This window comes from Rattus norvegicus, chromosome 17 (assembly GCF_036323735.1).
Source record: "Rattus norvegicus strain BN/NHsdMcwi chromosome 17, GRCr8, whole genome shotgun sequence".
Taxonomy (NCBI): Eukaryota; Metazoa; Chordata; class Mammalia; order Rodentia; family Muridae; genus Rattus; species Rattus norvegicus.
In genome coordinates, this window is record NC_086035.1 from 65,527,624 (window position 1) to 65,547,793 (window position 20,170).

At 40.8% G+C, this 20,170-nt stretch overlaps 1 protein-coding gene across 11 annotated transcripts in view; it reads right to left on the bottom strand.

The window, feature by feature from the left end:
- Nucleotides 1-20,170, bottom strand: part of Dip2c (disco-interacting protein 2 homolog C) — a 385,401-nt gene that overhangs the window by 188,913 nt on the left and 176,318 nt on the right. The window contains exon 1 of one of the 11 annotated variants that reach the window (XM_039095750.2): nucleotides 2,181-11,292. The exons of 9 other annotated variants lie outside the window; for them this stretch is intronic. In XM_039095750.2, coding sequence (XP_038951678.1) covers nucleotides 2,181-2,220 — 40 coding nt within the window. In that variant the 5' untranslated portion in view covers nucleotides 2,221-11,292. Of the gene's footprint in view, nucleotides 1-2,180; nucleotides 11,293-20,170 lie in introns of those variants that run through there. One more of the 11 variants, XM_039095751.2, reaches the window with a different exon arrangement.

Below are 20,170 nucleotides of genomic sequence, written 5' to 3' on the forward strand. Positions count from 1 at the left end.
CAAGTTTGCCTGGGATAGAGTGAGGTTAGGCCCAGGTATGATAGAAATGGCAATCTCAGGGTGAGATCCCACACAACTAGCATATTGTCTGGTCTTACAAAGGCAGGCAGATCTCTGAATTCATTTGCAATGTTAAGAAAAAAGAATGTACTTACTGTTTTTTTTGTTTTTTTGGTTTTTTTTTTTTCTAAAAATCAGGAGGAGGCTGTGGTCAGGGATGCTGATTTGTGCAATAATCCAAGTGGAAACTGGGCTGAACAACTGAATTAATAAGTAAATAAAAGACTGGGATTTTGGTGTACAAGAGGTGAGCTATCTAGAGAGTTTTTAGAATATTTTTTTCCAACAAAAGAGTTCTGCCTCGGGGCTGGAGAGATAGCTTAGCGATTAAGAGCACTGAGTGCTCTTCCAGAAGTCCAGAGTTCAATTCCCAGCAACCACATGGTGGCTCACAACCATCTGTAATGGGATCTGATGCCCTCTTCTGGTGTGTCTGCAGACAGCTACAGTGTCTATACTTTAAATAAATAAATCTTAAAAAGAAAAGAAGAAGAGGAGGAGGAGGAGGAGGAGGAGTGCTGCCTCGAGCAGAACACAGGCCGTCAGCTTGTACCCCATGATTGACTTCAAGTCTTTTTTTTTTGTCACTTTCAAACACTCCTTCCCTCAGAACCCTTTCTCTAAGCTGAGGCTGGTCCTTGGCACACCATCAAAGTAAATATACCTGGAAATGGAAGCAAGGGATGCAAAGAGACAGCCTACCCCTCAGTGAGCACATTCACCTCCCCAAGACCTAGAAAGCACTCAGATACATGAGCATATGAGCACACATACTAATTCGAAGCACACTTTTGAAGGATTCTATGAAATAATTCAAGAAGTTCAAGAGCATACTGATACTAAAGGCTGAACCATGACGTACAAACCAAGCTTAATATTTTTATATATTTCTCTGTCATATCTCTATGTATAGCACTCTAAATAGAATAACTTTTGCTTAAAAGAAAAAGTCAAGATATACTGGGTTATCCCAACATTGTTAGCTGTGATAACAAGGAAGGGAAATAAAGTGCAGAAGAGGAAAGCGCCTGTTAAAGGCCTTCCTGCGGAAGACACTGGAGGGTCAGAACAGGGAGATGAGCAATGCAGGAAGTCAAGCAGAGAGGACATGGGAAAACAGTTGTGGGTGAGGACATGGAGCTTCAATTTTGCTGTGATTGTCTGGTAGCTGATGAATGTCTTCCCTAGAGCCTCAATTCGCCCTCAGAAAAACTCATCAGTCCTAGAGGATGAGGTGGGAGGGGAATGGAACAGCCTGGCCCTAAATGGAGCTCCATTTTGGAAAAAATAAACATTCAGGTGGCAAAGCTATGTGAACACACCTATACACTCCAATAAGTACGTCAATCTCATCACACAGGCCAGTTCCACCCTACTCCTGTCATCTGTAAGCTGACTGTAGGAGTGTCAGGGGATGGAGGGAACTAGTCATGGCTACTGCCATCCACATGGACAGGCCGTGAGTTCAATCTCTACCACACACAGCATTTGCATGTAGACGTGTGTGAGTGGGCGGGCAGGCAGGCAGGTACACATGCACATACACATGCATGTACCCCCCAACACAGACCTCAAGATTTCTTTGTTACAGTAACAGTAAGCATCAGAACATTTATCTCCTATAGCCACCTGAATTAGAAAGGAGGATGCCACATAACTAGTAGATGGATAAGAGCCGTTCAAATGGTAAATAACCCGATTACCAATTCAGGGCTCTCAGCTATAATGGAGTCACCCTTTCCCTGAAAGAGCTCGATTCAATGTTTTTCTATTTAATAATGTACATAAACAAAAATCACATCAGAACAAGGGATGTACTTGCTTTAGCATTGGTAAGAAAAGATGTTTTCATCATGCTATCAGGATTTTTCTTACACCCAGAACTATGAAGCAGGTGGTGATACAAATCACACCCACACAGCTGTCACTAGACAACGACTTAAATGTATAAGCTTATTTAATCTCTCCAACCAACCCATTCTGGAAGTGCAAGTACCACTAGTACCTTACAAAGAACACCCCATGAGGTTAACAGTAGAACTCTTCAATGAATAATAAGTAATAAACACAGAAGGCATGAATGAAGACTGACGTTAATACAGTTAACCAGCAATACCCACCTAAAACACTCTTCAAGACTCTGGCTCCCACTTGTTGCATCCTACATGTGCTTACGAGACAACATGCCACTCCAGTATTGTTAATCTTCCTCACAGGAAACCAATGTTCAAGGCACTTTGTGCCTCTGTAATCAAATCACCAAGGGTCTCAGAACCAGGTTCACCTCAAAAGGTCTCAGGCTCTATGTTCTCCTTTCCCAACAAGGCAGTGTCCACCATTCTTGACGGGAAATGTTCTATTAAAACAGCAAGAGCAGTATTTTTCAATCCCCAGCACAATACAAACTAGGCAGAGTGCCTATTTTTTTGTTGGCAGAAGCAGGAGGTTTAGATGGTCAAGGTCATCTTTACTACACAGTATGTTGGAGACTTGGGTTACATGAAAACATCTCAAAAACAAATAATAAAAACTCACAAGCAGTAAAAACTCAATAGGTCATAATTATCCATGATTTTTAAAAAGATAATTTGGGGCCAAAAGGTAGCTAAATGATTAAGAGTGCTTGCTGCTCTCTCGGATGACTCAAATTAGATTACCAGAACCTACATTAACTGTCTCACAACCAGCTCAAGGGGACCCTCTGTGAGCCAGCTTGCTCTCCCTCCTCACTCACAATCTCTCAAACACAGCATAAACACACAGACATACATATACATAGATTTTAAAACGAAAGAGATGATTTTTGAGAATAAGATAATTAGGAACTTTAATTTTAACTCTGAAGGTAATGCTAACTTGTTCCTGAAGACAAGTTGCATATACAAAACCACCACTAATTTGCCTCGTTTTGACAGTTTCTGTCCCTTCTATGTTTACCCTCAACAGCTTTTCTCATGTATAGCCAGGCCTGAGGATCATACTGCAATACGTACAAGTCATAGGAAAGACCATTTTTAAGAATGGAAGCATACTGATCTATTTATAGTCCCTTATTTCACCCTTTCCAGAGCGTCAGAACTACACAGCATACGCAGTCTTCTCACAGCGGCGTCTTTCACCCCTGCAACTGTGCTGTTAGAGAGCTCTTTCCTTCGCATATTTGAACAGTACTGTGTTACACGGGGGCTGCAGTTCTGGTCTCCATTCACTCATTGAAGAATATGTCAAGTTAATTTGGGGCATTTCTAAATAATATTCCTACAAATGTTTACATTAAAATTTTTGTGGATATGTCGGCCAATTGGTTGGGTAGCTATCCATTTGGGGTTTAAGAGCTATCTCCTAAGATAAAGAACTTTTAATTTTATGAAACAGAGTCATCATGAAAGGCAAGTTAAATGAAGAAGCCCAGCAAATGTAGTGGGGAGGGTCAACTTCCTTGCTTATTTAATGTGTTGACAGATACATCCTTGATGTAATGAAAAGGTCACTTGGCTTCCATGGCCTTCCTCCCCAGAATCTAGAATATCAGTCTGACCATGAGTAAAATACTCATAGATTTCTATTGAGAAAACACTATGTTCTCAAAACCATCAAGTCATCAAAGCAAAATTTAGAAGATTGAGAAGGAGCTGAAGAGATGAGTCAGCCTATAACAAATCCTGTTCTTTCAGAGGACCCAGGTTCAGCTCCCAGCACCCACATGGTAGCTCACAACAATCCATAAACTCTAGTTAAGTAAATCTGATGTCTTCTTTGGACTACCATGGGAATCAAGCATACATAGTCTGAGAAATTGTCACAACTCAGAGCAGTCTAAAAAAAGCAGTGTTATGTAAGACCCTGGGTTGAAAAGAGCTATCGGGAGAAAAAATCAAGAAAATCTAAATACATATAATTTGCAGTTAATAACATCAATTTTGACTTCTCATAACAGACATACATACAAACATAAAATTTGAGTAATGGGGAAAATTGAATATGAAGGAGGACCATAATCTCAATGATTTTACAACTTTTCTCTAAATCTGAAACTATTCTGAGTTACATTCTGGTTGGGAGGGTTTGTGAAAACATATCACATAGCCTGTACATTTTAAACCTCAACTCCCCATGTAGCTGAGAATGTCCTTCAACTCCTAATCCTCCTGACTCCATCTCTAAGTGCCAAGATTATAGATACACACCTCCACACACGGTTTTTAAAATCTGAACTATTCTAAATTTTTTAAATATAAAAATTTATTTCATATGAAAATGAAACTATTTTAATGAGTTCTTTGTGCTTGACTCTAAAAATATTAAAGAGTCAGTAGTAGAGGTAATAAAAAGCAAGAATGGCTTAATTTACTGTGTCTATTTTATGAAGTCATGGGTTCCAAAGGAAAGATCTTTGAAAATAGGATGAAATGGTAATCATATGGTCCTGTATGCTCAAAAGGAAGTCACTAGAAAGTTGTAGAAAACTCAGGAACATTCACTGACAAGTACATAATCTCTGAGGCCGTGGTAGACAGGGACCTCAGGCGCCTTCGGCATCAGCAGAGTCAGTCAGGGAAGAGAAACAATGTAGGTGCTGTGAGAGTCATGTCACAGGGATACTCATCTACATCGAGACAGCCCCAAGTCCACATTCCAGAACTATACCCTTCCAGTTGGGGCATGTCCTTTCCTATAATCACAAGCCTCCCATGGGAATATCTAAGTGTCACCCCGTGGTAGTGAGTCTTGATTGTCAATACACCACTGGGAGACCAGTAAAACACAGTAAGCTATGTCTATGACAGTGCTTCCAGAGACAATTCAACCACAGGGCTGGGATCCAATGAGATGGTTACTCTCTTGATGGATATGAAGGCATTATTTGGGTATGGAGGAAGCTCAGAAGCAGGGCCTGTTTGGAAGAAGTGGGTAACTGAAAATGGGTCTTTGGGCCTACACCTTTGGCTGGCCTCTTCCTATTTCACCATTTCTTTGCTTTCATGCCGCCATGATGTGAATTGCTCTGTTCAACTATGACTCTCCTGTATGGCTGATACTTCTGAAAATATACACCGAGACTGACTCCTCTTCCCTTCGTTTCATGCCAGGTATTTAACTGTGATAAAAAGCTTAGTTCCTCTATTTCCTTCTTGGACATTTATCTGAACACTAGCAGAGTACAGGATGCTGATGTGCCCTCTACAGGTATGCCTTGAAAAATCATAATGATGCCGTCCTAAGGATGGGACCTAGCAGATTTCATCATCCACAAGGACCCAGAAGCTCGTCTGACATGTGCCTACAATCCAGAGCACAGCAGCTTCTATCTTCTGGATCCACTAACAATGGCCACTGTCAGGCAGGTTCACAATGTAAATTTATGATTAAATTTGACCCAGATGATCAATAATGTGCTACTATGCCACAGAAGAATTACCTAGTTCTCATGGAAGGAAAGTGCCAATGGGGAGCCATCTAAATATGAGCATATGTTTACATATCTGTGTTTCAGGGCTGAGTGCAACATTAAGTTAGTCCTTAGCCCAAGAGGTACCTGGCTACCTCCTTCTATAAGTATCCTGCCTCTGATACATGAAATACCCTCAAACCTTAACTACCTCAGGCATACCAGTCCTATAGAGTTCAAAGCCAACTCTCTCGGGAAAGCTTACATCACCAGTGTTCTTTCTGTTTCATACCAAGGGGGATCTTCTGTTCTTCCATATAGTTACATGTACCAAGAAGTCAGAACCATGAGGGCAAGCTATGGCTCCTAGGCAAGAGAAGCTGTGACTGCATGCAAAGATGAAATGCACTACCTTGGGCTCCCTGCCCCCATGCAAAGGTCTCTCTTAGGAACAAAAGTGAGTGAGCTACATATGATTCTTGAATCCCTCTCATCAAACAAGCTTCCCACCAGCTGCAGTGTCATATCCACATGCAATTAGAAACATATGTGATTATAGCACTGTGACCTCTTGTCAGAACTGTCTCCATGAACATCTCCAGAGGGAACACTTTGTACTCCCTCAAGAACTTTTAAAATCTTCAGATATTAAAAAAAGAAAAAAACCCGTTCCCTCTTAAGAAATATTATAGTACATACACATTTGTTTTAATACAAAGTATACAGAATCCTAGAGTGTAGAGCTCTTATCCAGCTTCCACCTTCTGTTCTGCAAATAAAACCTTGAACAAATAAATTTCAGAAACCACCATCATACCATGGTAGACCTAAGTCAGAGACACAAAGCTTTTTGTTCACTTAGACTAACAAAACTTAAATGAGATGCTAAACTGATAATGTCCATAAAGTTACCCAAACAACTATAAAGAAATTTAATGTAGGCCAGTGAAATTACGCACAGTAAAGTCACTTGCTGCCAAACCTTTCAATCTGAATTCTATCTCCAGGACCCACATTTTAGGAAGGAAGTGACCTCAGACTACCCTCTGACTTCCACACATGTACTGTGGTATGTATGAACACACAATAGATAAATGCTAAAACTTATTCTTAAAAGAGCTTTGTGCTTGAAATTTTAAGATTGAAACTCGGAGACAACCTGTATTGATCTCAATCAAGAGAATGTGGGAGGCTGACAGAGCCCAGCTTCATCCAGGGGAAGGGGTGAACCCAAAGCATCTGAGTGCATGCACACCACAGGATCAGCAACACTGGCACTACCACTTCCTTCCACACACTCTCACGGCACTCCAGAATCATGGTTAACAATCAATGAGTGCGGGATCTCAAGCAACTTTCTATTATGACACTACAACTCTCAACACGACATTTAAGACATCAATTCTTTCCTCCCATCCTGCCATTCCCAAAGAAGAGGCAGAATAAATTCATTTTCTTTCCTAAGTAGCTGATATTAGTGCCAATGACCACTGGTGCTGTTCCATGTGCACTTGGTTGGAGAAAACCGATGAATCAAAGCCCCAGTTTCCATAAAAGCCAATGCTTTCTGACATAAATGTGATGATGTAAGTTTAAATAATGAAGCAACATTTTACTTCCTTTTTATTCTTTCCTTCTTACAGTGGTGCTGGGGTTTATATCCAAAGCTTTCCATATGTTGAGCAAGCATTCTACCACTGAACTCTTACTTTAAAAGAGGTATATTCCATTCATTCTACCAGGTTAACCTGTGGAAGGTTAACTGTTTGAAGCCTGGAAGCCCAGACTCCAGTATTACCTTGCTCCTCCTGACTTCCCATGGTGTGACATTCTCTCTACTCACCACACAACATCCAGTCAACTCACCCAATCCAGCACTCCAATCCCAGCCCCTTTCAGCACCTTCCCCTCAAGGGGACCCTTCCTGCCAACCACACAAACTCACTCCCTGCCCTCAATCACCCTGTGCCATTCCTCTACACTGTCACCTCTTCTGAGAACATCCATTGTTTACAACAGATTCCACTCTTTCCCCAGAGTCCACAAACCACCTCAGACTACACACAGTCCTCACTGCTGCTGCAGCCAAACCTTGCTTAACTCTTGCACCACCTCTCAGCAGCCACAAGCTGGGGCCTAGTAGTATCCCTCCACCTGCTTGCACTGTGTGTCTTTTGTTCTGGCACTTTTCTTCTTTTCTCTCAGAATTAGTGACCACAAGCTGTAGCACTCACCTAACAGGGAGCTATTTAACATATCATCTGGCACAGAATATTCACCCAATTAATGAGCACCATTGCTGTGATGTTACTGTTTGTATATGCTCTTTGATTTCCTATGAGCCTTCAAGCTCTGTACAGAAGAGGCTACTCACAGAAGTCAGCTGAGGGCCCAGTACAGGGCTCACCCTCCATGTACTTAGTGGGCAGACAAGTGAGTGTCTGACAGCCACATGTGGTGTATAATGAGATTACACTTGATAATTCCATTTGCTTTAGGCAATGTTCAGAAGTAATGTCTCAGGTGCTTGGTGTCTGGTGGTCCCAATTTCCAGGGGTTTAGAGCCATTCACATCTATTCTACATACTTTGCAATCAATTATAGAGGGCCCAAGATAGGTGAAATACACAGGTATTTGGGATTTATTAATTCATGAGACTGCACAACTTTATTCTACAAGTGCCATCTTGGAAAAGAAAAAAAAAGGCAATGGTTGAGCTGGAGGGAGGAAGACTACTGACTGAAGACATAAGCCTTGCCCCATATTCCACTCAAAACCATCCTACTCCAGCATCATGTTTGGATCCAAGTGTCCCACACTCAAGGTCAAGTGTTGTCTCACTGGGACAGATACCAAAGAGCACTGTGACTGAGATGGCTTCATGTTCTTTGTTGGTCTGAGCACCCTTGGTAGAATAAATAAGTTCTCTGCTTTCAACCTCTCCTTCCCAGAAATCCTGATATCCATACTTCAATAGGCCGAGCTAGCTCACTGAAGGAGGCACTGTAAAAACTAAAGTAGAACAAAGGCCAACCCATGGTGTTTCTTGGAAAGGACACTGTGTTTTATCATAAAACTAGGAGTGAGGATGTGCATTGTTGGCTCAGTAACATTTTAGTTGCACCCACATATCATGCTTCGCCTAATGGATATGAAGAAGAAACTGGAGATTTTGAGCACTTTCCAGCAGCCAAGCTTTTCCATACACACTAATAGCACTGGAGTTAGATGATGAGATTTTTGTCTTATAGGTGAAAAAAGTGATATTCATGAAATTTGGACTGAGTCCAAAATCAACAATATGTACTTGAAGCTACCAGGATTCATTGAGGGGTTTCCATGAGCTCCTCACACACTGCAGCAGTTCCTAACAAGCAAATAGCAGGTAAGTATTTACTCACAATGCAAATTATGGACAAGAGCTGGCCCTACAGGTGCAAACCAAACAGAGCCTGCTTCATACTTGGTGGATGGCTCAGTGACTCCATGTATTCAAATTTGCAAGTGTGACTTCATTTCAGACTCAGAAACCTGGGCTACCTACCACGTGAGTGGAAGAAGGGCAACTGAATAAACACATTCAGAATGAAAGGCCCAGACCCACCTATTTCTTCATTAACTGTGTGGAAGCTCAAAAAAGGACTGTTCATTGAGCCTTCATCAACCATTAAGCCCCTGAGTCCCCCAGTTCTCCATCACCTTCTCCTCCTAATCTAGTAGCCTGATATTTTGGAGAGGATATTGTTACTTTCATAAATGGGTCATAGTTGATAGGAATGAACTTAGTGAAGATGGTATACACACGAGTAGGCTTCTTGTAAGTGAAATTGGAATGTCACTGCCATTAACTTTGCACCAACCAGATGCACATCACTGAATAGTGGCAAGAGCTATTGGAAATCCTGAGGTGGTTGTTATGGGCTCCTTAACTCAGGGTTCCTGACAGACTCCTTGCATCAGTCTCTTCCTGGGTAAGGGTACTGTACACGAAAGGTAGGGGTGGGAGAAACATAGATAGTGCATTGTGAGGAAGATCCAATGTGCTTCTTGGTGACCATTATCTGTCATAAGATGTCACTGAGTTAACTTGCATTGTCTCTTCCCAGTCAGTATACTAGGGTGTAAGACAAAGTCTAATAGGAGTAAGGATGATGGCTCTTTAATAGAAGGTTCTATAAAGGACAATTAAATACAGTACTTGGCACCTGAGAGGACAGTCTATAAACTTCACAATTTTACTCTTAAGATTAGAAATCATGTAAGAACAGAGAGAACTAAGACAAGTTCACTTCCTGCAAGTTTACAGCCCTGTCAGAGGCACAGTCAAGTAGATCCTTCTGTTCTACTACGGCATTTTCCTGTTCTTTACCCCAAAGTGTCTAGAGAGGAAACATTTGAAGTCCACTACCTTCCTGGGGCCCAGTTTTCTTATTCAATAGCTTCAAGCACAAATGGTAACCAGTTAGTTTAGCTCTAAAAAGCCCTGTAAATAAATCCAACCAACTGAAAACCGAGTTACCTGTTTAACATTCAGTGACATCTTGTAGATGGACACGTATGTAGCATTCATGGGTTTTTTAAATATTTATTTATTACATATAAGTATACTGTAGTTGTCTTCAGACCCACTAGAAGAGACCATCAGATCCCATTAAGATGGTTGTGAACCACCATGTGGTTGTTAGGGTTTGAACTCGGGACCTCTGGAAGAGCAATCAGTGTTCTTAACCACTGAATCATCTCTCCAGCCCAGCAATTGTGTTCTTATGGGAATCTTTAAAACATTAACAATAGCAAACCTTATTGACCTCTTACCTTGGTTCTAGGTGCTACACTCAACCATAATTACATCTATGGCTTCATTCAACAACTATACAAGTCACAGTGATCTCAATGTTACAACCAATAATTCAAAGGAAAATAAACTGGAGTTTGTGCATAAAAACTAAGTCAGATTTGGATCTTAACCTGCTCACTGTGTTCTGGAGTCTCACAAGGGTTGGTTTGGTTTTATATTCTTAAAAAAAAAATCACTAATCTCATTTAAATTTCTACCTTTGTAAATATCCCATTTAACCTGAAGTTCTTAACTTTCGGTTCTTTGAACTAGATCACAGAAACCCTGTGCCCTGCCATACAATTGTACCAGGCAGGCTTGGAAATACATTGCAGTAAAATCACCGTGCTGTCAAAGCTCAGTGATGTCTGGAATCTTAAAGTAGAATAGAACTGCTTAAAAGCAAGGATAAATTGGATAAAAGCTTTTGTATTTTAGTGCAAACAATGGTCTCAAATATGTAAACGAAGTTACCACAGAAAAAACACACATATGCTAAAGGCTGATTAACTAGGAGAGTTGGTAATGTTACAAATCTGCCAAAGTTTCTTGAGCTGTGTCTATCATTTAGTAGCATTGTGTCTGACCTAACAGCTTGCAACTGTTAGGTAAAAACTTTTGGACTATATTAATTTATTAGACCAGTAGATTCTGAGCAACACAAAAGCAAAAAAAAAAAAAAAAGTCATCAGACAGCATCTTATTTGCCCAATTTGAGGTAGAGCAGTGTATCTGAAAAGTGCCTTGAGAGGCAAAGTTTAGACCAGAGGCTGAAGGAACACCCATTCAGAGCCTGCCCCACATGTGGCCCATACATATACAGCCACCCAATTAGACAAGATGGATGAAGCAAAGAAGTGCAGGCAGACAGGAACTGGATGTAGATCTCTCCTGAGAGACACAGCCAGAACACGGCAAATACATAGGCGAATGCCAGCAGCAAACCACTGAACTGAGAATAGGACCCCCGTTGAAGGAATCAGAGAAAGAACTGGAAGAGCTTGAAGGGGCTCAAGAGCCCATATGAACAACAATGCCAAGCAACCAGAGCTTCCAGGGACTAAGCCACTACCTAAAGACTATACATGGACTGACCCTGGACTCTGACCCCATAGGTAGCATTGAATATCCTAGTAAGATCACCAGTGTAAGGGGAAGCCCTTGGTCCTGCTAAGACTGAACCCCCAGTGAATGGGATTCTTGTGGGGAGGGCGGTAATTGGGGGAGGATGGGGAAGGGAACACCCATATAGAAGGGGAGGGAGATGGGTTAGGGGGATGTTGGCCTGGAAACCAGAAAAGGGAATAACATTTGAAATGTAATTAAGAAATACCCAATTTTATAAAGATGGGGGGGGGGGCTTGACTTAAAATCTCTTGTTGTAAAACTACAAACAACTTCATGAAGTTGGTAACGATTAATGAAATCTAAAATGATCTAATGACCATATTTGGATCATTCAGAGGCAGTACACAGAATCATAATGGGTGGTCCTCAGTCATCTGGTAGAACAGAACACATGCCACTATTTTGTCCCTATTTTCTTCACATCTGCTTATCAAAACCTACTTTTTCTCCTCAATGTTAACTGCTAGCATAGTTAAGTCTCTTTTTCTTGACACATTTTTGTATCAAGTTGTAGTAAAGACATTTAAGACTACTTAAAACTATACATGTGCACACACATGTACACACCCTCCCTACCTTTCTTTTACTGAAATCTAATGTTTGGGGAGGAAAAGCATCATTGCTCCAACAGGCAACCCAAGAAGTTAGTTCTCAGTTAACCACGAGGGGGCAATAAAGAGCAATAGATGCTAGCGCTGCGTCAATAGAAAACCACTATGGGTATTTTCTAAGTGTTTACAATCACAGTAATGCCACAATCCTCATGTAGAAGTTCAAAACCTACAGAGTGCTCCTACAGAGGTGAAGGTAGAGTTCCATTTCCTAACATTTTAGCTGTACCCTCATTAGCTATTGAACTGCTTTCAAACTGCTCTGCTAATGCAGCTTGAATGGACTTCTAGATTCAGTGTAAAGTAGCCGGTCATAATATGCTATTATCATGTTATCCTACAAAGCTGGTTAAACGCAGAAAAGAAAAATCAGCATGGTATTTACTTAGAAAACATCTTTCAAGTTCTTACTTTGCCTAGGTCATCAGTATTTGCCATTACGGGTTTTTTTGAGAAGCAGACTAGGAAAACTGGATTGTAAGTCTTATCTAGATTCCTGGGTAAGATACTTTCTACGAAGGATTATACCTACTCAAAGCTCTGCCACATCGGCGTGACAATGTCATCACTGTCAATCTCCTTGCACAGAATTTCAAATTGGAGATGGAGAAGGAGGGGTGCTGCTGACACACAATTACTTTAATCACTAGCGAAATGTAATGAATTGGTTTTTGCATATTTTTCTTGGAGAAATAATACAAATTGTGTGAATGGTGAATCTTGGTAAGGGTGGCTATTTCTGTATTCTGTGGTTAGGTTTAACTGTTTTCACTTTCAAGATGTAGGAGTAGAATAATGTATAGGATCCAAAATGTAAGGGATATAAATTTTGCTTTTTTGTTGGAACAAGTGGTTAAAATCTGTACACAGGGGCCTACTCCTTCTGAGCCCAGGATTATGAATCTGCAGGGGACAAATACAGAACAGAAACACTCTTCTAGAAATCATCCTTTAAGGTGAGGGCAGCACTCAGTGAGATCTTCAGTTTTCCTATCATTAATTCCTTAGTGTATTTCTTTTATCGAAATCTAATCACAAATTCTAAAATCAGTTTCTGAGAAGACACTAACTAGGGTGCAACTGTTCCTGAAGGACAGTCTGCTGACTCACATACAGACCCAGATGACTGGGCTTAAGACCTAGGCTAGCACACTCTTAGAGGGTACAGATGCTGCTTATGGTATAAGTACATATAAATGATGTCTGTTTTCCTCTATCTTCTTAGTCTTGTAAAAACTCGCAAGTGGGTGTAAGGGTTCATACCTGTCATCCCAGAATTTTACAAATGCTATGCCAGGGGAATTGTGAATTTGAGCCCAGCCTGGGCTGTATTTTAGGCCAGTCAGGGCTTCTTGCCCAGCTAGTTCCAGACCCTATAGCTAAACAATGCAACACGCATGTGCAAGAAATGTTGTTTGGTTGCTTTCTGTTTTGTTTTCCTATGTCAAGGTCTCAAAGATCCCCACAAAACAAGCATCCAAATACTAAGCTCCAAGAAAATATGTTGTTATGATCATTTAGCCTGATCACTATTAAGCAAGAATTATCCCAAAGATACAAGTTGATCATGTTATCATGCTCACAAATTAAGAGGCACATAGAAAAGAACATTTAATGGAAGGGAATGTTTCATTTTCTGGTTTCTAAATAAAAAAAAGTTGCTTCCTGGCAAACCAACAAACATTAATTAAGTAACTATACATAATGCCTCCAGAAGATTTAACAAATAATATAATCCAATTAGTTCTATAAGTGCTATGAATGTGCCTGAGTTATAATGGTAATTTGCCCATAATCAAAACTGTTACAAAATCATTTAAATTTTTAATCCCAAAGCAACCATAAATGGATAGTAATACAAACAAAGGTGTTAACATTTGGCACCATTTTTGTCTGGTATTTTAATGCTCGGTTACTGTTTTCTTGCAGAAGGATATCCCTGTCCTAGGTATTTCAAAAGTGATTTTTCAAACACAGGATGACTTTTAGTATGTGAAAGCAGTTTTAAAAGATGTCTATGGCATCTGAACATAAAAACTTAGCCCTTGGGGAGGGGAACACCCATAAAGAAGGGGAGGGGAGGGATTAGGGGGATGTTGGCCCGTAAACCGGGAAAGGGAATAACACTCGAAATGTAAATGAGAAATACTCAAGTTAAAAAAAAAATAAAATAAAATAAAAAAGAATTCCTAAAAAAAAAAAGGAATCGAAAAAAAAAAAAACCCCAAAAAACTTAGTCCTTAAATAATTCAACAAGCCTCTTCCCAGGAATCAGCCTGCAATGAAACCTCACTGCCTTTGAACACTAAGGCAAGCATTCATCATCAATTAAATACAAAACACAGAATTAAAGGCCCTGGCTGAGTTGAATTAAGAAGCTGTGCCAGCACAGACTACGCTCAATATGAGAATAGGGCAGGCATAGGGCAGGCACCTCAGAGATTCTAACCAAGCAGAATGGCTTCCATTTCCCAAACTGAGTAGATGTTCTGAAAACTGCTAAGACTGGAGATGTAGCTCCTGGTCTGTTCTATGGCCTCCTTGTAACAGGATGACGGTGTGAAGAATTAGATGAATATGAAGGTGGCTTTGTTCTCCAGTATCCAGAAAGGAGTGACAGAGATAGCAATTCAAAATGGTTGCTGGTTCAAGTCCTCCATGTTTAACAATTCATGATAGGTCTTGGTGTCCTTGAAAATGGACAAGCAGTGCCACAGTCAGGTGACAATCCAGAAGAGTACAATGACAGGATAAAAGGGCACCAGGATCATGTCCATTGCTGTGTAGGTTTGAGCCAGTTGTGTTTTGTGCCCAGACCTCACACTGCTATGTAACTGGTGGGTGGCCAGAGTTGACCAGTAGTTTTCAATCTGAGAACCAAAAAAGACTATCCAAGGAGAAGTGCCATGGCAACCCACATCCCTGCAGAGCCTACCATGAGTCCCCAGGAAGCACACATTGCTTCTAGCCCTCCTGCTGCCAATGTCCCCAACTTTTGAATGTACTTCTTTGTAGCTTTAAAAAAATTCTTAAGGCAAGAAAACAAATCTAAACACTAATTTTTAACATGACTCTAAATCCTACATGAGAATCATACATTACTCGATAAACTACATGAATAGATATTTATCCTTATTACTAGCATGCTTCATTTGAAAAGAAAAGTCTCCAAGAATCTCGAATCACTGGCAGCTGAGCAGCTCTGAGCCCTTCATCACATGCATGAAGAAAAGAGAAATGGGAAATAGGTAGGTCTGAGCACCATACAGTGATGCAGTCTCAGCCGCCCCTGACAGATTTTTAATCAAGATATTCTTAACATTTTATATAAAGCAATACAACTTTACCTACACATTGGCTCAAGTGATGGTAACTGCATAGCCACTGTAGGCCCAGTCAGCACCGCCACTGCACCTATTCACATCACCCCCATTGGCTTCCCTTACAAGTTGAACCTGTTATCTCCCAGCTTCTCAGCCTCTTGCTACTGCGCTCCATCTTTCCATAATGAGCAGAGCTGGTCAGAGTATGTAATAGCCATTCTTAACACAGTACCACTTTCCACTCAATGAAACCTAATGCAGTCCTGAAGGAGCTGTGTAAGGTTTACAGCTCCAGTGTTACCTGACACACAAACAGAAAGCCAGTTATGTTCTCAATCTTTTCATCCTCACAGGAAAAACTTTGAAATGTGAGCTTTCTATGGTATCAGGAGGCCAGGGGCTTTAAAAGAGGGATAGGTCATGAGGGTAAAGGGCCCAGCATCTGTACTAGTTACTTTTCTGTTGCTATGATAAAATGTCATAACCAAAGAGACTCAGGGAAGAAAGAGGTTATTTTGGATTATGGTTTTAGAGGGTAAGGGTCTACCAAGTAAGGAAAGCATGTAGCAGGCAGGCATGGCAGTACAGCATGGTGGCCAGAGCAGATAGCGGAGACTTTACATCCTCAACCATAGCACAAAGAAGAGAAAGCAAACTGAAGAGTGGTGAAAGGCTTTAAACTCTCAAATCCTGTCTCCAGTGACCTACTTCCTACACAAAGCCACATCTAAATCCCCCAACAAATTGCCACTAACTGGGGACTAAGCTCAAATGTCTGAGCTCATGGGGAATGCTGTTCATTCACAGTCCATGAATGGAATCATTACTCTCACAGAAAGATATCTAGTCCCTGCCATATTTCCACATAGCAAAAGTTAGTCCAGCTGACCTGGAAGATGCTCTAAGTCATCCACAGCGCTCTCAGGCATCTACCCAACTTCCTGGTGGTTTAGTCATATGCATAGATCTGGGTACTCAGTGCTTCTTTGTTACAGAAGCCTCAGCACATAAGACCTCTGAGTTGCAGTATTCTGAACATGGACATGACTACTCTTTCCCAGAAACTAAGACCTTAAATAGTTTAAAACCCATGTATAGGGACTGTGTTTTGATTAACCCATACCCACATCTGGATGTGTACAATCCTTTCAACAAGTATCTATTAAAATCTACCAGAATTTAAATTTTCTGTTAAAATATTTTAGTATGTGTGAGTGTGTGTGAGCATGAGTGTGTGTCACACATATGCATACATGTTCATATTAGGCAAGCACATATGAATGTATGTGCACATGCACGTGGAGGCCAGCAGACAACTTCTGGTGTAATCCTCATGAATGTCAATTCACCTCCTTTGAGATAAAGTTTCTCATTGGCTTGAAATTCACCATTTAGGACAGACTAGATGAAAAAAAAAAGGACAGACTAGATGGCCAGAGGGCCTCAGTGATCCTCCTGTATCAACACTGGGATTGCAGATGCACACCACCACACTCACTCACTCACACACACCACCACACTCATTTTTTATGTGGGTGCTGGAGGACTGAACTCAGTTCCTTGTGCCTGTGCCATCTCCCCATCACTAAAAAATTTTAGCAAGATTCAGAATTAAGTAAGTTAATAATTTATAACAAAGCCCTTCTGATGTTACAATGATATCCAGACTTGGCCTTCATCTTTACACTCTGTTGGCAAATGGCTGTAATGATTAATTGAAAGAGAGATCATTTAAGACCAATATACTGTCTAAGTCTAAGGAGGGTTTCATCATTTCTGCCTAAGCTTGACACATGGAATTAACAGTACATGTTTAATTGCTCATGCAGTGCCTACTTATTTCCTATTTTGCTACTAGCATGCAAATTTTCCTAAATATACATCATCTTCTTGCAGCCAAACCAGTCATAGTGAGGCTAGTCTGTAACCATAGGAATGGCTTCCCATACCCAAGGCAGTATAATGAAGCACCTAATGTTCTCTTGGCCCTAGTGCAGGCATGGCCCTCTGTCTGGCACTAAGCCCTCCTCCCCTGGGTCCTTGGAGGAGACACAGACAAAGCATGTTGAGACTGTTGGTGGTATGCCATGGCAGACACGGGTGACCAGACCCCAGGGAGGGAAAAACAAAGTTAAGTGCAACCTCAGAGTGAAGGGTAGGTGTTGAGTCACTGGACAGTGATAAACTATCAGTTCTGAATTTGCCAGGGTCATGAATCAATTTGTTTCTATCACTCTTCACCCAGTGAGTGTTTCTGGATGGCCCACCTTCCCCAGGCATCAGGATACAGTGACAAAATGAGGCTTGCATCCAACAGAAAGACAACAGCTACAGAGCCATGTTTGCTGCTCCCTACCATCACAGGGTGCTCAGGAGGTACAGTATCACACAGTGCTGCTGTCCATGACCTCTGCAAGGAACCTCTTAAAGCTCCTCCACTGTGAAAGTTCAACCTGAGTCAGGACTCCATACAAGTCTGTCTTCTCTAGTATACAATGGAGAGGTTAAGAACAAAAACTGGATCTTATTCTCCCTCTGTGTGTGCGCCAAGTTACAGACTGATGCTGCAGCTATGAGTACTTAACTTATCTTGAAGAGTCCAAGTCTCTTCAGTGCTGCTGTCTGATGCCATTTTAGAGCTAAATGGCATGTGCTGACACTGGAACCTAGAGTAGACAAGACATCTGTCAATTGTTATTTCTGCCTCCATGGTCTTGTACTAGACTTGGAATGTTACAGATGGAAAGTGTGAAATTCAATCCAGGAGGGAAAGAGATGGTTTTTCCTATAGTAAACACACACACATAACAAGGTCACGATGAGCACACATCACGAGGTAAAATTACATTAGTAAATTATACTGAAAGGAAATGGTCATGCAGTAAATTTCCAAGGCCATATGACATCTCAGTGAGCCCACCATTTCTGATTAGATAGAGCAGCAAGGACTTATACCCAGCACCTGCATGTCTGCACAGCAGACCCTGGCTCACGCAGACACAACTTACACTGACATCAGAGTGGGCGATGTGGAAAACCACACAGAAATTTACCACTGACAAAATCATCACAAGTCAAACTGAAAAGGGGAATGAGAGTTCAGATACAGAAAAACTAAAAATTAAAATTCTATTTTTGTAATATTAGCACATATGTGCCCCAAATCATGTGATAAAAATGAAAACAGAAATAAGCTTATATGTGACATAATGTAATTGATAATCATAAGGGAAGTGCACTGGTAACACTCAGTTGTGAGCACATTTGACATTTTAAATTCAGTGAATTTAGGCAAACAAATTTAAACTTCCTGAGAACTATTAATTAAATGGTTGTAATATACTTATCATTAGTTATAAAACCCAGAAGAGTTTAATATAAATAAAGCTTTAAGAATTTCTACAAAATGAATGTACAAATTTATCCATGAATGCTTAAACTTCAGCTTTTTTTTTTTTTTCCTAGAGCTGAGGACCGAACTCAGGGCCTTGCACTTGCTAGGCAAGCGCTCTACCACTGAGCTAAATCCCCAACCCAACTTCAGCACTTTCAAATATTTCAACCCCAATTATCTAACTTTTATAACTGGGAAAAGTGAATATTTGCATACAATTTTCAAAACTGCAGGATTGAATGGTACTTAATTATCAACAGACCAACCTGGTCAGTATAGCCATGAAACTGGACTAGAGACCAACTACCCTTCTGTAAATACTTGCTGAACATGAGAAGGTATAAACGGCCTTTTGTTTCTAGGATACTCCTAAAAGTAGGCCTCCCAGCTGGCCAAGTCAGAAAGTCCTCTAAAGCACTCGCTGCTGCTGTGGCAGGAACTAGTGGAGTCAAAGACTGGCTCATCTAATTAAAATAATAAAACAACTGGCTATCGATTTATTCCTGACACACAAGGAAAGCTAAGAGTACTGGCTGCATATCCGCCTTACCCTCAGTACAGTTCTACTGCAGCTGGCCCTGTGACAAAGAATGTCACCTGAACGGTAAGGTAAGAGGACAAGGGAACAGCATCTCTGCAGCAAGTCTGAAGCAAACTGATACTGTGATTAACCTCTCCCTCCATTAGTTAAGGGTCAGGTTCAAATGATGAATAATTTAAATATCTGTATGTCAACAGAGAATCCTGCACACACTGGCCACATCCACACAGATTTTATCTGGCTAGCACTATGGTCATACTTTCCTTTCTAAATAAACTTTATTTTTAAAGCAGTTTTAAATATATAGCAAAATTTACTTCAAAGTGCACAGTGCCCATACCAATCTTGTGCTATAGAACAATTTCCCTGGTGACCTACACCAGAGTGGGGCTTGTGTATAAATGACGAGTCCACACTAACAAGCATATCATCCCTGCCTGTAGATTATATCATAGCTGTTGTGTAGCTGTTTTGTAGTAGTAGTAGTAGTAGTAGTAGTAGTAATAGTAGTAGTAATTTGAACAGCCCCTGAAGAAAGAGAAGGGCTCATTCAAGATTCAAGAAGATTATGAAATTCATAAACATCAAGAATTTCCTGGAAGTTACAAGATTCAAAAGTTGTATAAAGCAATGACAATGGCTGAGGAGAGGAGACTCTCCACCAGACTTGCAGCCAAGCTTTCTACAAATCATGCAGCAGTTCCAGGAGCCAGATTTTACAAGTTGTCACCAACACTGGGGTGGGCTTTCTTGGATGTAGGTCCCTTTGAGTCATCTCTGCTCCTGTAAATAATCCTAAGAAACTCACTAGGCCAACATGGTGCTATCATTTCTTTGATCAGCCATCAGTGCTCTATGAGGGATGAAGAAACATTTGGTTCAACAT